Source organism: Equus asinus, chromosome 6, assembly GCF_041296235.1.
Source record: "Equus asinus isolate D_3611 breed Donkey chromosome 6, EquAss-T2T_v2, whole genome shotgun sequence".
In the NCBI taxonomy this organism is placed as follows: Eukaryota; Metazoa; Chordata; class Mammalia; order Perissodactyla; family Equidae; genus Equus; species Equus asinus.
Genome location: NC_091795.1, coordinates 77,135,416 through 77,158,950, shown reverse-complemented (window position 1 = coordinate 77,158,950; position 23,535 = coordinate 77,135,416). Strand labels below are relative to the sequence as shown.

The following is a 23,535-nucleotide window of genomic DNA, read 5'->3' as shown; positions in this document are numbered from 1 at the left end:
GGGCTGAGCAGTTATGGCCTCCCTCTGGCCCTCCTTTCCTCACATCAAGCTGGCCCTGTCATGCAAGCAGCAGAAGTGAAACTGGCTGGCGCTGCTACTGCTAAGAGCACAAATGAACCAGATGTTCCTCTCTAAAACAGACTGCTTTAATCTTCCACATTCAACTCTTAATGGTTCACCCAGGGACATCGCCAAATGAGGAAAATTCATAACAAAGCCAGGCGTTTGGAGTTTCTTCCCTGGTCTCCCCTGTGATGGATAAGCAGCAGGGCTTCAGGCTTCAGGCCTGAGCCTTGATGAAGGCAAGTCTCTGACAGGTGGGCTCAGAGTAAAGCTGAGTGGATGCGATCTATCATCTTCTCAGCAGTGACAGGAAGCTATCCACATAGCCTTTTCCACAGCTGGATGTCCCAGATGTTGGGCTGTTGCATTCAGCTGAGGAGGCACTTTCAAAGCTGGGATGGAGACTAAGACAGAGATGTCAGTGGAGACAAAGCAAAGAAGATGTTTCCATGGTCATTAACAAACCAGTGCACTGCAGCTGGTTAGTCACAGAAGTGTTTTGGGCAAAGCATCCAAGTTTCCCCTATAATGGGCCCCTTCCAGAGAGCAGGGACCAAGCTCAGAGTGATGAGAAGAGATGTGGATGTGTGTTCCTACTGAAGTAAGATGTATAGGTGGGTAAGTCGAGAGCTAACAGGGATGTTATTAGAGAGAGATAATGAAATGTGTCTGAAGCACCAAGGAAAGCTAATCCCAGCTCCCAGAAGAGGGGTACTGGCGGGACAGCTCTGTCTGGATTTTGGATTTAATTGGATAGCAAAGTGTAGTAGACAGTGTCCAGTCAGTGGAACTGTGCTTGATTCCTGGTTTTGCCTTTAGTTACCTGAGCAACAGACACTGGGTAAGACGCTTAATTCTCTGTGACTCAGTTTCCTCATCTGTCAAGTGGTGGAAAGAGTAAGAACTGCCTCATGGGGCTACGATAGGGATCAGATGAGATTGTGAAAGTGAGATCATAGTTTGGTAAGGAGAAACTGTTCTTCAATAGACTTTTTGTTCAGCACCTAGGATAGTGCCTGGTGTACAGCAGCCATCATGAATGAGTCCTGGATTGAATGAGCTCCTCTGGTTGGTTTCCCCTTAGAAGTCACCCTCACTCCCATCTTTCTACACCAGTAATGCTGATCAAACTTGCTCTCCCTATGCAAAGGGAACATTAGATAACATCATCGTTCCCAGAGAGGATACAAATGGCTTGACTGGTAGTCAAGAATGAGGCCACCAACCTGCATTTCCTGGTTCTCCCCTCTGGGTGAGGAGGTCTGGCATCTGGATAATATCTGCACCCTCCAAGAAGCATACTGGTGCCATTTTGCCAACACCCATGTGTATGAGGGAAACAAGAAGCGTTTTGGGCAAAGCATCCAAGTTGCCCTGGTACTGGGCCCTTTCCAGAGAGCAGGGACGAAGCTCAGAGTGATGAGAAGAGATGTACAGAGGTCAGCAGTGCAGCTGTTTCTGGGGGAACTATGGGACTTCCTTTACCACCCAGAAGGGCAGAGCATGTCCTGTGTCAGCCTTGGGTTGTTCTAACATTCTGTCCCTCTAAAAACACTTGCAGCCCTGACACGAGCCCAGATACAGCTGAACCCTGCACCCTCTAGCTTACTCCTCAGTGTGATCCTTGGGCCAGCAACGTCAGCATCACCTGGGTGCTTGTTAGAAGACCTCATATGCAAATAATTGGACTTCAGGAAGAGAGAACAGGATAAAGGAGAACATTCAGAAACAATGGAGGGACAGTTAGCTGAGCAGAAAGAGGAGGCAGGTCTTCAGACTGAAACTGCTCCCTGAATTCCAGGCAAGATTAATTTTTAAAAGGCACACTTCGAAACATATTCCAGAGAAATTCCTGAACACTGAGGAGAGAGTGAGCTCTTTATAAACTTGCAGTTTGAAAGAATATGTTGCATACAAAGTCAAGAGCACAAATTAGTATTGGGTTTTTCTTCTGCAACATCAGAAACTTTAAGACAATGGGGTAATGTTTACAGGTTCTTGAGGAAAGAGAATGTGATCCAAGAGTCCTAAATCCAACCAAAATACTGTTCTTAAATAAGAGCAAATGAAAAACACTCATGTAATCTGAGAAAATTATTTAAGGAACTACTCTTACCTAATGAGGATGAAATTAGAACAAAAATCTTAAGTGGAAATGAAGGGTGAGAGAAACAATGGTAAGAAATGAGTTTTAAATATGCTTTGTACATGAAACATACTTATAACATAGTGAAAAAGAAATTGATAATGAAGGGATGAGCAAAGATGTAACAGGGAAACATAAATCATAGGATGCTGGAGTGGCAATAGAAATATCAGATAAAGAGGAAGTTAAGGCCAAAGTGTTAAATATAACAAAGAGAGCTGTTATACGAGCTTTATTCCAACAATCAGACAGCAAGAACATAAAAATTTGGGCACCAAAGACTATAGCAGGAAAAATGTAAAGTGAGAACATCTGAAAACATAAGAGGAACCTCTAGACTATAACTTTGGGGAACAACTTCAATTTACCTTTTTTAGAATTTGACAAATCAAGCAGACAAAACATAAGCCAAGATGAAAGAGATAACGGCAGATAATACAATCTATAAATCAGATGCATGATTCCATATATAAAACTCATGACCATTGGATAATATATATTTTTCTCATATGTCCATGAAGCATCTACAAAAACTATTGTGTTGGCCATAAGTAAAACTTTAATAATTTCCCCAAATTTAGAGATTTTATGAATTATAGTCTCTGACCCTAATTTAATAAATCTAAACCTCTACAAACAAAAGATTACCCCATATAAAACTTAATCAAAACTAAAAGAATATTATTGTAAAATTAATAAAAGTAAGACATTTTATATCAAAACCTATAGATACAGATAAGATCTCAGAGGAAAATTTAGTCTTAAAAAGCTTTAATCATTAAAAAAAGACTAAGAATATTAAATGTACATGTTCAGAAAACAAAACAAATTAACCAAGAGAAAGTAAATGGAAATTAATAAAAATAAACTGAAATAGATTATGCAGAAAACAAAGCCCCAAAAGAATAAGAAAAGAAAGAACAATGAAAATTAAAAGTTTATTTGTTCAACAACCAATACAACATATTGGCTGGAATAAGGGGAAAAAAAGGAAAAATGAATACATGGCACAGGAATTGATAAAGTAGATTTAACCACAGATTAGAAGAAATTAAATGAATTTTCAGAAAACCATATAAGCAACTTTTGGGCAATAAATTTGGAACTATAGAAGAAACAATTGGTTTTCCTGGAAAAAATATGAGTTTCAAGAATTAACTCCAGACTTGAGGTCAAGATGGTGGCACAGGTGGACTCTGAACTCACTTCCTCCCATGGACACAACAAATTCACAACTACTCTTGGAGCAATTACCACTGAGAGAGAACTGAAAACTGGATAAAAAGAACCTCTGCAACAAAGGACAGACCTGACTGAGGTGGAAGTGGCAGAATGCCCTTTCTGGAGAGAAAAAAAGCCACCTTTGCAAGCCACGGTGCTTTGTGGCTGGCTGGGAGTGATCCTAAGGCACACAGCATTCCCTGGAGGAGAAGGGGATCTAAGCAGAGGAGCATTAGTGCTATAAACATCTTTTGGACTCAGCACAACTGAGATGAGTGTCATAATATCTAGCTTTGCTGGCTACTAACTACAATGGGGAATACCTCCAGAAAAGCTATTGGACATAAGGGGAAAAACCCAGCTCTTAAAGGGCCCAAGCACAAATTCATCTGTGTCAGAAAACAACCTAAAATCATCAGAAAAAAAGGTGCACAGTCCTTTGGTGAAAAGAGACTCACCTGATAGGCTCTGGGAGCATCTCAGTGAGAGGTGAGACCTCTGTGGGTACTGAGACATTGGTGGCAGCCATTATTGTGGCCTAGTACAGGCTGACACAGACACTGGTGAACACTGTTGGAGTTCTTCTCCTGGCCTGTTAGCCCAGGGTCTGTCCCACCCATTATAGCACCAATTTAATCCAGCTCAGCCAGGGCAGGCAGTCTGCCCTAGGGACTGGCTCCACCCAACAGCAAGCCCTTGGGCAACTTGTGGGCATGTATAGGCTGGGTGCCTGTAGCCTCTGCATTTGGCCTTGTGGGTCTGCCTCTGAGGGGCAGGGCATGCATGAGGAGTTGGTGGAGTGTGTGGGGCCTCTCCAGAGGGGTGACTGGGTCCTCTCAAGGGGTTGGGGTGCATGCATGGGGCAGGACTGTGTTGACAGTGTGTGTGGCCCTGTGGGCAGTGGGGCTTGTCAGCTTCAGAAGATTTGTGCTTCTCAAACAGCCACATAGGGGATTGGCCTCACTTTCCAAAGCCTGAAACAATTGGGTGCTCCTGTGCCTGGGGCCAGTCCCACTCAGCTGCAATCCTGAGAGAGTGGACAAGACCCTTGCAGGCCAGAGGCCTACAGCAATTATAAGCCTGTGAACCTAACAACCAGCCATGCTGGGGGCCTACTCACTTAACAGAAAAACTGCAATAGGAATGTGATATTAGACCCTCCAGCCAACTGTTCTGGGGCTCTCCATACCTGATAAAGTGACTGAAAGACCCATAGCAACCACACACAGCTGAGCATTACAACCAGCCAGCCAGGGAGACAGTCTAGTCTTTATGTGCCACTGCAGTAAGAGAAACCCTGACACAACAGTAGGACACATGTAGCCCACACAGGCAACACTTGTGGAGTGTTTGGAACTGGTGACAAGAGGGAAATACACTGCTGGGCCTCATAAGGCATCACGTAAATAAGGCCACCTCTCCAAGATCAGGAGCCATAGATACCCACCTAATACACAGACATGAGCACAGAGAAAAAGGCAAAATGAGGAGACAAAGGAATACATTCCAAGAAGGGAACAGGACAAAACCCCAGAAAACGAACTACATGAAACAGAAATAATCTACCTGACAAAGAGTTCAAACAAAAAGCCATATAGATCCTCACTGATTTTGGGAGAAGAATGGATGAACTCAGTGAGAACATCAACAAAGAACTGGAAAATATAAAAAAAGAACCAATCAGAAATGAAGAATTCATACTGGAAATGAAAAATTCACTAGAGGGACTCAATAGCAGAATAGATGATATAGAAGAATGGATCACTGAGCTGGACAAAAGACTAGAGGAAATCACCCAAGCTGAACAGATAAAAGAAAAAAGAATTAGAAAGAATGAGGACAGTCTAAGGGACCTCTGGGACAACCTCAAGCACACTAACATTTGTTTTATAGCTGTTCCAGAAGGAGAAGAGAGAGACAAAGGGGCAGAGAATCCTATTTGAAGAAATAATAGCTGAAAACTTCCCTAATCTAAGAAAGGAAAGAGACATCTATGTACAGGAAGCACAGAGAGCACCAAACAAGATAAACCCAAAGAGACCCACACCAAGACACATTATAATTAAAATGTCAAGAATTAAAGATAAAGAGAGAATATTAAAAGCTGCAAGAGAAAGGGAACAAGTTACATACAAAGGAAATTCCATAAGGCTATCAGCTGACTTCTCAGTAGAAACCTTAAGGCTAGAAGGGAGTGGCATGATATATTTAAAGTGCTGAAAAGAAAAAGTCTATAGCCAAGAATACTCTACCCAGCTAGGTTATCCTTCAGAATGGAAGGAGAGATACAGAGTTTCCCAAACAAGCAAAAATTAAAGGAGTTTATTAACAAGAACCAGTCTTACAAGAAATGCTAAAGGGATTTATTTAAGTTGGAAAGAGAAGACCACAAATAGTAATAAGAAAACTACCAAAAAAAGTAATAAAAATCACTGGTAAGGCAAAAATACAGTAAAGGTAGCAGATCAACCACCTCTGAAGATAATATGAAGGTCAAAGACAAAAGTACTAAAAATTACTTATTTCTGTGATAAGAGGGTAATGGATACACACACACACACACACACACACAAAGAGTTTAGATATGATATCAAAAATATAAAATATGGGAGGAAGGGAGTAAAGCAGTAGAGCTTTTAGAGAGAGGTCAAACTAAAGAGACCATCAACTTAATATAGATTGCTATATATGTAGCTTATTATATATGAACCTCATGGTACTCACAAACCAGAAACCTATAATAATACAGAAAAAATTAAGAGAAAGGAACTTACACATAATACTAAAGAAAGCCATTAAACCACAAGGGCAGGGAGCAAGAGAAGAAGAAAGGAACAGAGAAGAACTACTAAAACACCCAGAAAAAAATAACAAAATAGCAATAAGTACATACTTATCAATAGCTACTTTAAATGTCAATGGACTAAATGCTCCAATCAAAAGGCATAGGGTAGCTGATTGGATTAAAAAAACAAGACCCATATATACGCTGCATACAAGAGACACTTCAGACCTAAAGACATTCACAAACTGAAAGTGAAGGGATGGAAAAAGATACTCCATGCAAATGGCAAAGAAAAGAAAGCTGGGGTAGCAATACTTATCTCAGACAAAATAGACTTTAAAACAAAGTTTGTAACAAGAGACAAAGACAAGCTCACACAATGATAAAGGGAACAATTTGACAAGATGATATAACACTTGTAAATATCTATGCACCCCACATAGGAGTACCTAAATAAAGAAAGCAATTATTAACAGACATAAAAGGAGAAATAGACAGTAATACAATAATAGTAGGGGACTTTAACACTCCACTTACACAAACGGATAGCTCATCCAAACAGAAGATCAATAAGGAAACATTGGCCTTAAATGACGCAATAGACCAGATGGACTTAGTAGAAATACACAGAACATTCCATCCAAAAACTGCAGAATATACATTTTTTTCAAATTCACATGGAACATTCTCCAGGATTGACACATATTAGGGCACAAAACAAGTCTCAATAAATTTAATAAGACTGAAATAATACCAAGCATCTTTTCTGACCACAATGGTATCAAACTAGAAATCAACTATAGAAGAAAATCAGAAAAGCCACAAATACTTGTAGATTAAACAAAATGCTACTGAACAATGATTGGGTCAATAAAGAAATGAAAGGAGAAATAAAAAAATACCCGGAGACAAATGAAAATGAAAATACAACATGCTGAAATTTATGGGATACAGCAAAAGTGGTTCTAAGAGGGAAGTTTTTATAGCAATACAGGCCTACCTTGACAAGCAAGAAAAATCTCAAATAAACAATCTAACAGTGCACCTAAAGGAAATGGAAAAAGAAGAACAAAAAAGCCCAAAATTAGTAGAAGGAAGGAAATAATAAAAATCAGAGCAGAAATAAATGAAATAGAAACTAAAAGAACAATAGAAAAAAATCAATGAAACCAAGAGCTAGTTCTTTGAAAAGATAAACAAAATTGGCAAACCCTTAGCTGGACTGACCATGAAAAAAAGAGAGAGGGTCAAATAAATAAAACCAGAAATGAAAGAGGAGAAATTACAATGGACACCTCAGAAATACAAAAGATTATAAGAGAATACTACAAAAAGCTATATGCCAACATATTGGATAATCTAGAGGAAATGAATAAATACTTAGAATCATACAACCTTCTAAAACTGAATCAAGAAAAAATAAAGAATTTGAATAGATCAATCACCAGTAAGGAGATTGAAACAGTAATCAAAGACCTCCCCAAAAATAAAAGTCCAGGACCAGACGGTTTCCTTGGTGAATTCTACCAAACGTTCAAAGAAGATTTAATACCTATCCTCCTCAAACTATTACAAAAAATTGAAGAGGAGGAGAAGCTTCTGAACTCATTCTATGAAGCCAACATTACCCTGATACGAAAACCAGACAAAGACAACACAAAAAAAGAAAATTGAAGGCCCATATCACTGATGAACGTGGATCCAAAAATCCTCAACAAAATACCAGCAAATTGAATACAGCAATATATTAAAAAGATCATACAACATGATGAAACAGGATTTATTCCAGGGATGTAGGAATGGTTTAACATCCACAAATCAATCAACATGATACAACACATTAACAAAATGAAGAATAAAAATCACATGATCATCTCAATAGATGCAGAGAAAGCATTTGACAAGATACAGCATCCATTTAATATAAAAACTCTGAATAAAATGGGTATATAAGGAAAGTACCTCAACATAACAAAGGCCATATATGGCAAACTCACAGCTAATATCATTCTCAGTGGAGAAAAACTGAAAGCTATCCCTCTAAGAACAAGAACCAGACAAGGATACCCACTGTCACCACTCATTTAACATAGTATTGGAAGTCCTAGCCAGAGCAATCAGGCAAGGAAAAGAAATAAAAGGGATCCAATTTGGAAAGGAAGAAGTGAAACTGTCACTATTTGCAGATGACATGATTTCATAGATAGAAAACCCTAAAGAATCCACCAAAAAACTTTTAGAAGCAATAAACAATAAAAAATAATGAAAAAATAAAAAAATTTTAGAAATAATAAATGAATATGGTCAAGTTGCAGGATACAAAATCAACATACACAAGTCATTTGTGTTTCTGTACACTAAGAACCAAGCAGCAGAAAGAGAAACTGAGAATACAATCCCATTTACAATTGCAACAAAAAAGAATAAAATATCTAGGAATAAACTTAACCAAAGTGGTGAAAGATCTGTACACTGAACACTATAAAACATTGTTGAAAGAAATTGAAGACACAAAGCAATGGAAAGATATTCTGCTCTTGGATTGGAAGAATTAACATAGTCAAAATGTCCAAACTTCCTAAAGCAACCTCCAGATTCAGTGCAATCCTTTAGAACATTCCAACAACATTTTTCACAGAAATAGAACAAAGAACCCTAAAATTTAAGTGGAACAACTAAAGACTCCGAATAGCCAAAGGAATTCTGAGAAAAAAGAACAAAGCTGGAGGTATCACACCTCTGATTTCAAAATATACTGCAAAGCTATAGTAACCAAACAGCATGGTACTGGCACAAAAACAGACACACAGATCAATGGAACAGAATCAAGAGCTCAGAAGTAAACCCACACATTCATGGACAGCTAATTTTCATGCCAAGACCATACAATGGAGAAAGGAGAGTCTCTTCAATAAATGGTGTTGGGAAAACTAGACAGCCACCTGCACAAGAATGAAAGTAGACCATTATCTGACACCATACACAAAAATTAACTCAAAATGGGTTAAAGACTTGAGCATAAGACCTGAAACCATGAAACCTCTAGAAGAAAACAGGCAGTCTGCTCTTTGACATTGGTCTTAGCAGCATATTTTCAAGTACTATGTCTGACCAGGCAAGGGAACCAATAGAAAAAATAAACAAATGGGACTACATTCAAACTAAAAAGCTCCTGAACAACAAAGGAAACCATCAACAAAACGAAAAGACAACCTAACAAGTGGGAGAAGATATTTGCAAACCATGTATCAGATAAGGGGTTAATATCCAAAATATACAAAGAACACATATGTCTCAACAACAAAGAAACTAACAACCCAGTTAAAAAAATCCATAGGCGACGGCTCTGCAGCCCGCTTTGGTGGCCCAGGGTTTGTGGGTTTGGATCCTGGGCACAGACCTACACACCACTGATCAAGCCATGCTGTGGCGGCATCCCATATACAAAAAACAGAGGAAGATTCGCACAGGTGTTAGCTCAAGGCAAATCTTCCTCAAGTGAAAAGAGGAAGACTGACAACAGATGTTAGCTCAGGGCCAATCTTGCTCACCAGAAAACAAAGAAGAGATAAAACTATCTTTATTTGTAGATAATATTAGATAACTAAAAAAAATCCAAACTCTCCTAAAGAAAAAAATTAGAACTAGTAAAGGAATTTGGTCAGATGGCTAGATACAATTTAATATATAGTAAGGAGTAGTTTTCCTCTTTTCAGCAACATCTACTGAGATTTGGAGACTGACTTTCGACGTACTGTGCTAAGGAGGCAGGTTAACCACACCTACTTAGAAATGAGGGAAAAATCTCACTCACACCAGCTACAAAACTGTAAAATATTTGAGGGCATAGCACCAATCTGAAAGCATAACTGCAGCATTTTATTGTTCTGAATAAAATTAGTTCTGAATAAGTGGAAAGATATACTGTTTCTGAAAAGCAATAATTTAAATAATAAAAATGTATTTTTTCCAAATGAATACATAAATTTAATGCTGCTCCGCTCCTCATCACAGTGGCTTTTCTTTTTAATTGACACAATGATTTTAAAATTCTCATTGAAGAATAAATGTGCGAGAATTACCGAGATATTTTTGAGGAAAGAATAATGAATAATGAAGGAGAACTTATCCTACCAGCTGTTGCAACTTACTCTAAAGCTACTATAATCAAAATAGCAAGATATGGCACAGCAACAGACATCGACAAAAGCTCAGTGATGTGTAGGGTTCTTGATCAATGACTTTTTTTTTGCCAATTGTTTCTGCCACTTCTTTTTATTTACACAAAGACATTTTAACTCTCATCTTTCCTATACATTGTCGGATCGTGAGCTCAAATCCGTTTTTGGAGGTATGCAGAGTAACTAGCAGATAACTGACTCTTCCATCTCAGGCTGCCAGGGCACAAGAATATTCAAGACACTTGCGTCCCTGTGCTCACAGAGAACCCCAGGTAAGGAGCGTCCTAGTGGTACACGTACCCGAAAACGGAAAATTCCCGCATACGGGTGTGAAAAGCTTTGGTGCATCAGGATCCTCTGTAGATGCTGTGGGTTCTGTGTCAAGGAGCCCAGGGCTGCCAGGAACCAGCAATCTCCTGTGAGGGGACATAAGCCACGAGAGGTCTATTGGACACACTTGGAAGCCCCATTCCATGCTTTTCACAGGTCTTTCTCACCAAAGTCTGCACACCTTCTTCTGAATAACACCTTATTTTTCTGTCAGAGAGAATTGGGCAAAGGATTCACTGAGATCAGTTCCAAGCAAGACAGAGAAGGAGCTGGTGGTCATGGTGAGGGTGATGGTGACGGGGGTGGTGTGGATGGTGGGGGTGGTGATGAAAGTGGGGGGTTGATGAGGGGTAGTGGTGACGATAGGGGTGAGGGTGGGGCTGGTGGTGAAGATGGGGTGATGAGGATGGTAACGAGAGAGGTGATGGTGGTGAGGGAGGTCAGAGAGCCCCAGCTGGGCCTGGGCAGAGCTAGTGAGCCAACTTGCCTTCTGATTCTCATTTTGCCGGGGCGGGGGGGGGGGTGTCCCAGAGCTAAAGTTACAGTGAATTTTGCTGCCAGCATCAGGGGCACTGGCGCTCTCTACAACTGGGGAAAACTGACTATGTTTCTCTTTGCTAATATTTGCTCAGCCCCTACCCAAGTCAGGGCCTCTCCAGCCCACACAGGGGTTCTCTCCTCTTCCCCTTTGAGGGACATGTGGCCTTAGGTTTCTCCTTGGACATCGTTGTGAGCCCTTTTGAGCATTCTCATCCCCCTCTCTTGAGTCTTCCCTGCTTCACCTTCAACACTATCAATTATTTGAATGCCACCTCGTGTCAGACGCTGTGCTGGATGCAGAAGCCACAAAGACACTCACAGAGAGTTTCTTCCTCCAGTTAGCTGGAACCCTAATAGGAGGATTATTGGCTGGTGGGGGCTTTTCTGTTCTCAGAAGAGTTGCTGTCTTACTTGGCTGTGTCTCTCAACTGCCTGTCCACTTTCCCCTCCCAGCCAGTCCCACCCACCTCTTGTTCAGGGGTTTCACTTGGCCATACCTGATACTGCCCAGGGGCCTCCTTCAAGGCAGGTGTCCACTTCCCTGCCCATACTGCTCAGCTCTTAGCAACAACTCTGTCCCGTGGCTGGCTGGCAGGTGGGAAGGAGTCTAACAGCCCTGGATTCAAACCCAACTCTGTCACTTACTGCTTATGTGAAGTTAAGGAAATTATTTCATCTCTTGGACCCTTCATTTCCCTTCATTTTCACAGAATGGGGATGTTTCAAGACATACGTGAAATAACAGCACATGCAAAGTATCTGGCACAACCATTGCAGAAGCTCAATAAATGTTTGCTTCCCTTTTCTCGGTCTCTCTTTCCTTCCCATCTTCCAGCAGCTGATGCTTCTCTCTGCTCAGAGCTCAGACTAAACCCTGTGTCCATTTTCTCTCTTTCTTCAATAATTCCTTATGCCAAATGGCTCTGCACATCCATTTCTGAGCCAACTTGCAGGCTGTGGGACAGGGCGTGGGCAGTCCGTCCACAGCAGCACTGAGGGTGCTGGCCTTGCCTCCTCAGCTGGGACAGAACTCTGTGGGTCTGGGTGGACGCCACCTTCCACATTTCCTGCTTGGAGGCTGCCCTGATCCAGGGCCAGGAGGGGTGAATTCTTACCTGCCTGTCCTTGTTGGATGTCAAATCTGCTTGCACCTTCCAGGATGAAGTGAGGCTCTGATATCCCCTTTGATAAATCCTTAAGAAAGATGGAGAAAAGCTATGAGCATCTTTCATTCCTCTATGTCCCACTGTGGTACCCAAGACATCACTAACTTTATCTTTGAGGGGTAAAGGTTAATTCTTAAACAGGTGCTTAAAATCTGAGTTAGGAAAGTTCTCCTCATTCCTCAGGTTTTATTGCTATCAGGAAGGCAGAGGTCACTTGGGTGTATATGTAACTGACAAGAGAGGCAATAAAGGCATAAGCAAACTGCATGCAGAGAGAACATAAATAAAGGCCCAGGATCCTTACATCACAGAGTCAGCTCTCCTGGTCCCAAAGAGCAGTGTTTCATTAAGATGTTATGAACAACCAAAAAAAAAAAAAATGAATAGGATAGATTTATTAGGAGGAAGCTTTTATAAACATAATAGAGCTTTCTCTGTGAATTGTCATCTCTCAGAAGTCAGCGTAGACATTCCAGGCTCTGGGTTCAAGTCCAGCCACATGCTGTACAGGATACAGGATGCGTATGACTCAGATCTTTGCCCACACCCTGGCTAACTTACACATTGACTCTGGAAGACCCCAGGCCCCTTGTCTCAGGTGCTGTAACTCTGTACCTAGTCCTTCCCCAGCCTCTAAAACGCGTAATGCCTGCTAGCCACAGAGAGGGGCTCGCTGGAGGATACGGCAGGGCGGCAATGTCTGGGGAGAATGGTGGAAACTCTCAGCAGACCTGAGGATTGTGAGAGTTCCTGGGGGGGCTCCCCAGGCTCTTTAGGGGAACATTGGGCCAAGGGCCTGGCTCCTGCCCCAGCCTCACCAGTCCTCTAGGTTTGCCCCCTCCTCGGAGCCCACAGGATTATCCCCAGCATCCTCTCTGTGCAGCTCTTCCTGGCTTTCCGTTGTATGTGTTTGCATAATTTGGTCATTGTTCCTATTTTGTTTCTTTTCACATTGACAATTAAGTCCCCAGAGAGTAGGGCTGCAAAGTAGAAATGCATTCATTTGCTCAGCAGCCGTGAATATACAGAGCCCTGTGCCTTGTGCGACCTGCCGGCCCTTCGTAGACAGCCAGTTTCCTGATGGAGCCACTAAAAAGCAAACAAAGGTGTGGGCCCAGCTCACGTGCATTCATGTGAGGGTCCCCATCACACTAAGGGCCCAGCTTGCATGTGTCCTATATTCCTCACCCCCTGAGCCTCCTCCTACCGCCTGCTCTGCAAACAGTTGGCCCTCTCAGATGGCCAGGAGAACTGCCCTCAGGCCCAGGCCCTCCCAGGGTGAGGGGGACCCTGGGGCGGCCCCAACCTGACTCTCTGCCATACCCGTGGCTGGGCAGAACTTGGAGGTCTCTCGACACAAGCAAGCAGGGCAGCACCCTCTGAGGGCCACGCTGTGGAGAGCAGGGCCCTGGAGGGAGCAACTCTCTCCATTTCAAAACAACGTGGGGCATTTCAATGGCTCTAACTGTCCCTTTCCTTCCAATGGCAAAAGGAAGTAAACGTCTCAAAGGAGGCCTACTGTCAGTGGACGGATGCCTACCATCCTCCTCTAGCAGGAATTAAAGAGGCTGGAGTCTGCCTGGCCTTTGGACTGGAAGGAAGACGACTGCGCTCAGCTTTCTGACCTGCCCACAGCCTCAGCTCTTCCTTGCTGTTTTCTCCTGGCTTCGCTCCAGTGATCCACAGAGGAGGGGTGGGTATGCTCCAGGGTGGTTCAGACAGACATGCTGTGGAGTCCTGCCCCACATTTCCCCCTGGGCGACCTGGAGCAACTTCCTGTCCTTTGCTGAGCCTCGGTTTCCTCCTGTGTAAAATGGGAGCATTAATACAAACTGGAGGGCAGTTGGGAGAATCAGATGTAAAAGCCTTGGAAGCACTGGCTGCCCTTACCAAGCCCTCGCTGAGGGCCAGGCGCCTTCTCCATGGGCGTCTCCCAACAGCCTCGCAAAGCAGGAGTCTCTCCATTTTACAAATGAGGAAGGATATGAAATACTTAGTGCAGCATTGGGCAGGGTACATGTTCAATAAATATTGATTCCTTTCTTCTGTAGTAATTGCAAAATTAAAAAGGCCATATCATAGACAAACCCAGAGCCTCAATGCATTCATTATTTAAACAAGATAGAATAAAAACATGAATTGGGCAATCAACTCACAGACGTTAGAAAGAAAAAGACAAAAAGAGCCTTGCAAACATACGTGGAAGGGAGCAATAGAGAGAACAATTAGTGAATCATAAAATAGAAAAAACAGCAAAATCAATAAAATTCTATTTAGGGGAGAAGTTATAGATAGACCCAACCTTTGGCAAGTACGGTAGAGAAACCCAAATAAAATTAGAAATAGAAATGAGGTTTTAGCAATATAAAAACATGATGTAAAATTCCATATAATCACTTAAAAAAACACTGATGATTTTCTGATAAAAATTAACATGGCCCCAAATGATTCAAATTAGTAAATAACCCCAAAAGATCAATAACCTTGGAACACTATTTTAAAGTGATCAAAGAATATCTCTCTAATATTTCTGTAAAGGCTTCTAAGTACACATGATTGTCCCCCTGTGTTTCCTCAAACTTTCAGGGCATAGACAATTCTGGTGTCACTTACAGTTTTGGAGTTTAAAAAAAAGAAAAAACAAAAATAAGAATCCTGCTACCATTTGTTTTGAGAAGCTAGCATAGCGTGGATGCCCAACCTGAGAGAAAAAACACACAAATACACTTACACACACTACACACTGATTTCACTTATGGAAATACACCTAAATATTTTTATATCCACTCAGCAAATGAATCAATAATAAATTATTAGACTAACCCGCTATCAACTAAGGTTTGCCATCAACAAGCGGGATGCCAGAATGGTTTCATGTCAGGACGTTTAATAACATAAAATAACATTTACATGTTCTAAAGGAGAAACAATTTATATCCTTCCAATAAATGCTATGAAAGCATTTGACAAATATACAACTTTCTCTGGTTTACTAAAATAAAATTAAAAAACAAAAATTTTAGCTAATTCAGGAACAAAAAGATATTTGATTGTTACGCAAATTAAATGGCAATCATTTCAAATAAAAAATCAATAACAATAATTTTGTGGGCAAACACTGCTATTGTTTGCTTCAAAATTGGGCACAAAACCAGCATCTATGTCTCTGTTCTCTACGCTGCCTGTTATCTCCCCACCCTGGGCTTTAGAGGGGTGTTGGATGATCTAAAAAAAGCAAAGGTAGGAGGAGACAGAGATTATAGCCAGAAGCATTTTAGTCAGCTAGGCTGACTTCCTGAGACAAGGCACAGAGAAGAAATAGGTAAAGATGGCTGGGAAGATGGAAACACTCTAGATCTGGGCAGGTCCTGACACCAGGTGGGCCAGGCACACCAGGGGCAATGAAGTAAGTGTGATAAGACTGGCAGCGAGCAGTCACCGCCCTGAGTGTGACTCAGAACCACCCGGGAGCTCCCCAGACATGGAGACTGCTGGGTCCTACCTCCCACACCTTGGTTTTAGTATGTCAGCCAGGCATAGAGCACAGGATTTTCAGAGCTCCTCAGATGATGCTGAGGCCCAGCAAGAGCAAGGGTACAGGTTCAGAGCAGTTGAGTGATTTGTTCCAGGTCCCACAGGAAGCAGACTATGAATCAGACACTCAGGCTCCGTGGTGCTTAGCTCTTCTCCATGGACCATACGAGCAGGCAGGGTCTTCTCGACCTCAATGTTTTCTGATTCTGTGAGACGGACTGGCCCTTGGAGGGCTCTGAATCATCCATTCGTACAGAAGGAAGTTGTGATGGTTAATTTTATGTGTCAACTTGACCAGATCGTGGGGAGTCCAGGTATTTGGCTGAACATTCTTTCTAGGTGTGTTCGTAAGAGTGTCTCCAGATGAGATCAGCATTTGAATTGGTAGGCTCAGTAAAGTGGAGTGCCCTCCCCAATGTGGATCAGCATCATCAATCCATTGAGGGCCTGGATAGAAAAAATAATAGAGGAAGGGAGAATTCCCCCCTTCTCTGCCTGACTGCTGAGCTGGGACATCAGTCTCCTGCCCTTGCACTGGGAATTATACCACCAGCACTCCATGCGTGGTTCTCAGGCCTTCCCACTTTGACTGAACTAAACCACTAGCTTTCCTGGGTCTCCAGCTTGCAGACCCGAGACTGAGGACTTCTCAGCCTCCATAATCATGTGAGCCAATTCCTTATCATAAACATATCCTTAGGATATAGATATATATCCTACTGGCTCTGTTTCTCTAGAGAACCCTGACTAACACAGAAGCCATCAGCCATAGTCAAACTAAGTAATCTTAGTAAATTAGTTTGGGATTGTGGAGCCCTTCCTCAATGGAGTTTGGAGCAATCTCTGTCATATTAGGTATGCCAGAAGCTCATGTAATGCAAAAGCTCCTGGAATCTTAGAAACTACTCTTTCTGAAGTGGTAGCAAACCCAGGACTCTCTTGTAATTGTATCTGGAGGTGTCTCTTCCAATGTGACATCACTTTGTATATTTTCAGCAGCGATTCCTGCATTCTTTTCAAAGGCTGCTCATGCACTTCCCCAGATGGCGTGCTGTTCTTGGATGAGGAGCACCAGCTTTAGCGTCTTAGTATTCAGACACAGGCGCTTTCAGAGAGTGGCCAGAGTTCAGGCTGGGTGAGGAGGCAGTGTCACTTCCTTTTTCTATTTTTGCTAGAGAAGTTTGCTTTATTGGCATCAAAGTTCTTTAGCTCAATGGCAATTGGTTGTGGCATGTTTACTCTCTGTTATCTTCTCATCTCTTGCCTTCACAACCTACACTCATATCTCCACTTAGTTAAGCCTTCCCTTTTCTGAAGAACTCCTTTTGGTCCCAAGGCAAATCACGTCTAGTGAATCATCCTTCCAGAAACTCTGTTCTGGCTACTTGGAAGATAAAGTTGTTGTCTGAATAGGCAATGCTTCATTCTGGGATGGCCACAGGCCAGAATCCACAGTGGGGCTGGGGGCCGAGCATTGAACACCCATCAGGCAACATGTTTTAGGCCCACAGCCCATTCTTCAGTTGAGCAGTGAAATGTTTCTCACTAAAGAATGGGGACAAAGATGAAATTTCAGTCCTTCAATGTGACACATTGGTGACTGTGCTGTGAAGACATACATCTACAATTCTGTGCTCTCCAACATGGTAGCCACAAGCCATGCTGGCTACTTAAATTTAAGTTAAATAAAATTAAAATTTCAATCCCTCAGTCACACTTGCCACATTCCAAGTGCTCAGTAGCCACATGTGACTAGTGGCTGCTGTACTGAACAGTGCAGGAAGAACCTTTCCATCATCACAGAAAGTTCTATTGGACAGTGCTGATCTACTGAATGAGGATAATCCTATTATCTACCTCCCAGGAGCGTTATGGTAAGTAAATGAAATGCTGCATGTAAAGTGCTTAGATTAATACCTAGCACACGTATACACTTGATAGATACAATTTATTATTATTAACTATGAAATAAAAATTCTAAAGGAAAGTCACTCTAAGTACCAAATTTAGTTCAGGGAAATGCCACATAGATACTCCATGTATCAGTGTAATTCTCAGCCTTGTCTCTTGCTGAGACTGGGGGTGTAGGAAGCATTGAGGCTGATGAGGAGTTGGGTTGCATTAGGGCCATTTGCTCCACTGCACAGTCACAGGCTGTTGCAGAGCCTGATTGCCTGCTGATGGGGGGAGTCTGGGGTGTGTGGGGTCGGGTGGAAATTCTTTAAACCAAGAAAAGCTGAATGAAATAGTAGAAGGAGCTTCTACTGAAAACAAAGTTTCAGCAGCAAATGGACTAGGTGAACTGTTAGAAGAAAGGAGGAGAAGAAGAATGGGGTAGGGAAAAGAAGGGGTGGGGGAGAGGGAGAGAGAGAGAGAGAGAAGAGAGACAAGCAAAGGTAAGTGCTACCAGTAGTGATAAGGGACACAAAGAAACATGACATATCTACATATTCATTTTAAAAGAAGTGCTGGAATGAAAAGTGACCCCTGGTAGAGTGTGGGATGAGAAGCTTCTGGATGAGAAGAGGAATGAGAGTAAAACTTATTTGGCCCCTGGCCGTTTCCACTTCAGGTTCCTGGCATGATTCTATGTAAGTCAGTTCACTTCTGTTTGCCTTAGTTTCTCCTTGACCCCCAAAGACATCACAAGTTGAGATGTTGCTGGAATTAAGATAAGAAACTCTCAACTCTTTCTAAGTAGAAATGTTATAAATTCTTCAACACTATAAATACGGTCTCACATCTATTGCTTACCACCTTGTGGGGAAAAAAAAAAAACACTTTCTAAAAGGATCTCAGCTTCTCAAAATAACAAAGGCAAAAAAAATATAACTCTTCCAAACTTTAAATAGAGTTCTCTTGTTCAGCCACCCTTAGGAGGTGGAGGCCAGAAGAAGAGGGTCATCATTGGGGACTTGTCTCTGGCTGGTGAGATGGACCCTAAAAGGCTGAGGCATGCTCATCTTTCTTCAAATAGCACCCCAAGCCCCATCTGATCTCCAATAACCCTCCCTTTCCCCAAGGCTACAAATCTGTCACAAGCCAGGGCAAGAGTTGGCCCCTCCAGAGTTCTATGTATTGTCCTATGTCATCAGAAAATACCTTTTCTGCGTAACCTGACCTGGCTTTATTGAAAGTGCTCAGTAGATGCTTGGCATTTAGTCTGTGCTCAGCGACACTTGATGATACTGTCATCACGAGCTTACTAGACATTATATAATTTTTTCCTGTTCTGGGTTCTGCTGGCTGCTTTTGGAAGCAGGAACAGGAGATTTGGGCATCAGGGCCCTCAAAGCGGTGCTTATCGGGGTCCTTTGCGTCAACAGAAGCCCTGACGAGATTATGAGGATGCTGAGTGTGCTGAGAAATCTCCCTTGGAGCTTCATGTTCTGACACTGAGGTAGTTCTGGAGAAACCAACAGGGCTCACCTTGCTGCAGGTGGAGTGAGTGGCAATCTCCTGGGGTGGGGGTGTCAGAGGGGTGTGAATGTTGCCCTGTGATATTGCCTTAATTTTACAGCTGATGTCTGAAATTCTTCTCTAGGAATCAAGCCTTTACAAGATTGAAAATCCAAACATGAGAGAAATGAAGCAATTATTTAAATTCATTCTATTGTATAAGTGACTGAAATGATATCTTCTGTTTGAGTAAATTCTAACAGGGAAAGAGAAAAGAAGATAAAGACTGATACCTGAGGAGAATAAAGAGTGACAAAGACTGATAGAAGGGCTCAATTATGGAGACGGAGGAGACCCTAGAGACCATCTGCTACAATCTTCATGCCCAAGGTTTCCCGTTTTTCAGATGAGAATACTGAGTCATGTAATCTAGTGATGTACTGTTAGAACTGGGTTAGAACCCAGGGGTCCTGTTTCATGGTACAGGGTCTTTCCATCCCACTGAGGATACAAGATGGTAGCTGAGGGACCAGATGAATTTCATTCTCCTTCCAGTTTGGTTTGGGCTATCCCTGAAAACCAGGTCTCAGGCCCATCCTTCTTTCAGTGGGAGGCACCACAGCAGGCAGCTCAGAGGGCCCAGAAGCAGGGTGTGCTCCTAGGGGGCTCACTCACCTTTGGCCGCTTCCACTTCAGGCTGAAGAGGTTTTGTCCCTGGAGCAGCTGCAGACCTATGGAAGAAGTCTTGGCAGGGAAGGTCTCATCCTCAAACAGCCGGCCTCTGCTGAGGCAATGATCCCGCAAGGAGTTAAAGTCCTGGCCCTTGAACTTGACAACGGGGGTCCTGGCTAGAGGCTCCTGGCTGTGTGCCATGACTCTCCCTGGAAAACGTCTAAGGTCTTTTCTTTCTGGGAAGAAAAATAGAGATTTTGAGAGACAAGTTATCAAGTCCTTTGCATCATTGGATGTGAGCCCTGGAAGGGCGCTTAGATGTCCCCCCTTTGCAAATGAGGGGATTGAGATGCAGATCAGTGCCACCCCTGGTGACACAGCCAATGGGTGGGCAAGCCAGACTAGAATTCAAGCATCCATCCTCCCAGCTCAATTTTCCATCCTTGCACTGAACAGCTCCTCAATAAGTGCACGAGAGGCCGTGGGGGTATTTGTACATTAATGAGCATTTATTGAGGACTGGCCTTGTGCCAGGCACTTTTCTGAATGCCGGCAATCCAAAGACAAGTACGACATGATCTTTACCCCCTAGGAGCTCGTTATCAAGTGGGAAAGAGAGATTAGCTATTCTAACGACCAGCTATCATTCAACAGAAACTATCTAATTAAAAACGTGTATGTACAAAGTCCATTGGATATAACGAAGAGGAGCTATGAGAACTGCTGAGGAGAGTCTGGGATGATTCTCCTACAGGAGGTAACATTTGAACTGGGCCTTGAAGGAAGAAGAATTTGCCAGGTGGAGAACTGGTGGGGGCTGGGCACAGGGAGTATTGCAGAAATGGCCAGGAAGTTCGGCTGGAAAGCTAGACTGTGAAGTGTTTTACACCTTGCAAGCCCTGCAGGGCCGTTGAAGAGGTGGGTCGTGATCAGATCTGTGTAAAGGACTGTGGAGTAAGTTGGAGGCCAGCATGGTCGGGTTCTGGTGAGGATTCTCTTCCTAGCTTACAGATGGCCACCTTCTCACTATGTCCTCACATGGCAGAGAGAGAAAGAAAGAGAGAGAAAGAAAGAGATCTCTTTCTTAGAAGGCCACAGTTCTATTGGATTAGAGCCCCACCCTTATGACCTCATTTAACCTTAATTACTTCTTTAAAGGCCCTTTCTCCAGACACAGGCATGTGGGGGTTAGGGTTTCTATAAATGAATTTGAGAACACATTTCAGTCCACAGCAGTGACTAACCCCAGGTTGTCCCGACAACTTTCCCAGCCGTGGCTGCATATTTCAGGGAGTGTGCAGATCAAAGTGGAATTGGGGGCATATCAACAAGGACCTCAGGGAATGGTGGAGCGTTTCAGTGAACACGAGGGAAAATGACAGGCAGCACCTAACGGTCCCAAGCATGTAAACATTATTCAAATGAATGGAAAGAGGAGGGCGCCTTCATGGCTGAAAGATCTGAGATACTTAGAGAGTAGCATCTTTGGTCTGCCAGCACCTCGTACCAGGCCTGGCAGACAGTAGGTATTCCATAGAATTCTTGTGAGTGTTGGTGGAATGAACGTCACATATCAGCTATTCTCAAGTATTTCTGTGGAGAAGAAGCCTCATGAAATGCTCCATAAATAACAGATTATGAGGTCAAATTGTTTTGGAAATATTTCACATCAACGGTCCTTATGGAGATTCACAAAAGACTCCAAGAAGTCCTTCAATAAGGGAAGTTATTTAAGTTTAAACACATATAACCAGCAAGTCTGTTTACTGGAAAACTCTTATTACTATACGGAAAAGATGCCTAAAAGTTAAAGGACTTCAGAAGATCCTGAGTCAAGTCGTCATTCAGGCCTTCGTTAGCCATATGATCCTGAGGAAGTTTTCTAAGCACTCGGCATCTCAGCTTTCTCTTCTGTGAAATGGGCACAATGATACTTTGTTGAAAAATAACATGAGAAAATATGTGGGAAGAGATTTACATCATAAAACCTTATAGAGAGATCTGAATTATTTATTTCTCTGACTCTAAAAATCTTGTCCTAATCTTTCTTGCATTTCTCCCACTCAGAAAAGGATAGTTATAAGAATACATGGGTGGATTATCTAACCTCCTTCTGCCTGGACACAGGGTAAGGGCATTTATCCCACAGATAAGACCTCCCATATGTGTTGGTCTTCTACATGGAAATTCCCCGTCTGGATTAGCTTTGGAAATGGAGAAAATCAATATGTGTATGTGTGTGCACAGATGCTCTTAGGAATAGCTTTAATATATACTAAGAAATTTTCTTGTCTTTTTGTTGTTGTTGTTGAAGAGTTGTTATTATTCTTTCGAGATAAGTGAGCTTTAAACATATTTAAGAAAGAAAGATGTTTTTCCCCAAGGAGCCTCACAGTTGGTAGAAACCTTCCTGAGGACGGTTGAACAATAGGTAGCCAAAGACTTTAAACTATACAAACTATTAAAATTCTTTATTTTTAAATTAGTTCACTTTGATACATAGAAGAGAATATGTAAACTATTTAGGTTATGAAGCATCATAATCACACGAACTCCCACGAACCCACCCCCCAGCTTATGAATTTACCAACACTGCTGAAGCTACCTGTACCCTCCTCTCTGCCACTCCCTCACCTGCCCCCGGCCAGAGGAGGCCACCACCTGAATGTCATGCTTATCATTCTCTTGCTTTTACTGAAAAGTAGCTTTATCACATATTTATGTATCTTCACATTGCATTGTTTTAATCTTGCCTGCTTTACAGGTTTTAAAAATTATGTAGGAGTTCTAGTTCCTTTATGGCAATGTAAGGAGCCCCCTATATAGGCGTCTCTCCTGCTGACTATAACTATAACCTCTGGGGGAAAAAAATAAAACAATTCCTTGAGGTCCCTGAAATAAAAACAAAAGCAGGAAAATTGCATGGGGAGTCAAAACTTGAGAAGATCAAGCATGAGGGTGAATTTCCAGATTTTTGTTTTTTCTGTCTCCCATCTCTGCCATGAGGTTGGGCCCCAGTCGTGAAGTGGCCTGGTGGAGATGACTGAAGCTCTGATGGAAACTCTCCCATCTTCCCACAAAGGAGTTCCTACAGACTTGGGGGGAGGTTCTAGGGGGAGGAGCCCGAGAATGGGATCCTCTAATTCTGTGCATAAACTTGCACAAGTCTTAGCCTACACCATCTGTACTCTGGATGTGGGGGACAGTTCTAAACCAGCAGAGCAAAGGCTTAAAGAAATCAGCTGAGACTTGAATCACTTCCCAGAGGAGGTGAGCCAGAATGCATAGACTGGACTTAATCGGGTTGATTGCCTGCTTAAAAAAAAAAAAACATTTCCAGAGGATTCTCACAGAACACAAAGTCTATACAACATAACATTCGCTTTGTCCAGGATATAATCCCAAACTACTCAAAATAAAAAGAACTAGGAGAATGTGACCCATTCTCAAGAGAAAACAATCAACAGGTGCCAACTTGGCAATGACCTAGATGTAGAA

The 23,535-nt window shown here is 42.4% G+C and overlaps 1 protein-coding gene across 12 annotated transcripts in view; it reads right to left on the bottom strand.

The window, feature by feature from the left end:
• Positions 1-23,535, bottom strand: part of CAPN13 (calpain 13) — an 83,578-nt gene that overhangs the window by 46,219 nt on the left and 13,824 nt on the right. For 8 of the 12 annotated variants that reach the window (XM_070512336.1, XM_070512333.1, XM_070512337.1 and 5 more), the window contains 3 exons: positions 20,041-20,273; positions 12,382-12,460; positions 10,697-10,812 (listed from right to left, as the gene is read on the bottom strand). In XM_070512336.1, the coding sequence (XP_070368437.1) occupies positions 10,697-10,812; positions 12,382-12,460; positions 20,041-20,238 (393 nt within the window). In that variant the 5' untranslated portion in view covers positions 20,239-20,273. Of the gene's footprint in view, positions 1-10,696; positions 10,813-12,381; positions 12,461-15,934; positions 17,508-20,040; positions 20,274-23,535 lie in introns of those variants that run through there. The other 4 variants (XM_070512341.1, XM_070512339.1, XM_070512342.1 and 1 more) reach the window with 4 other exon arrangements.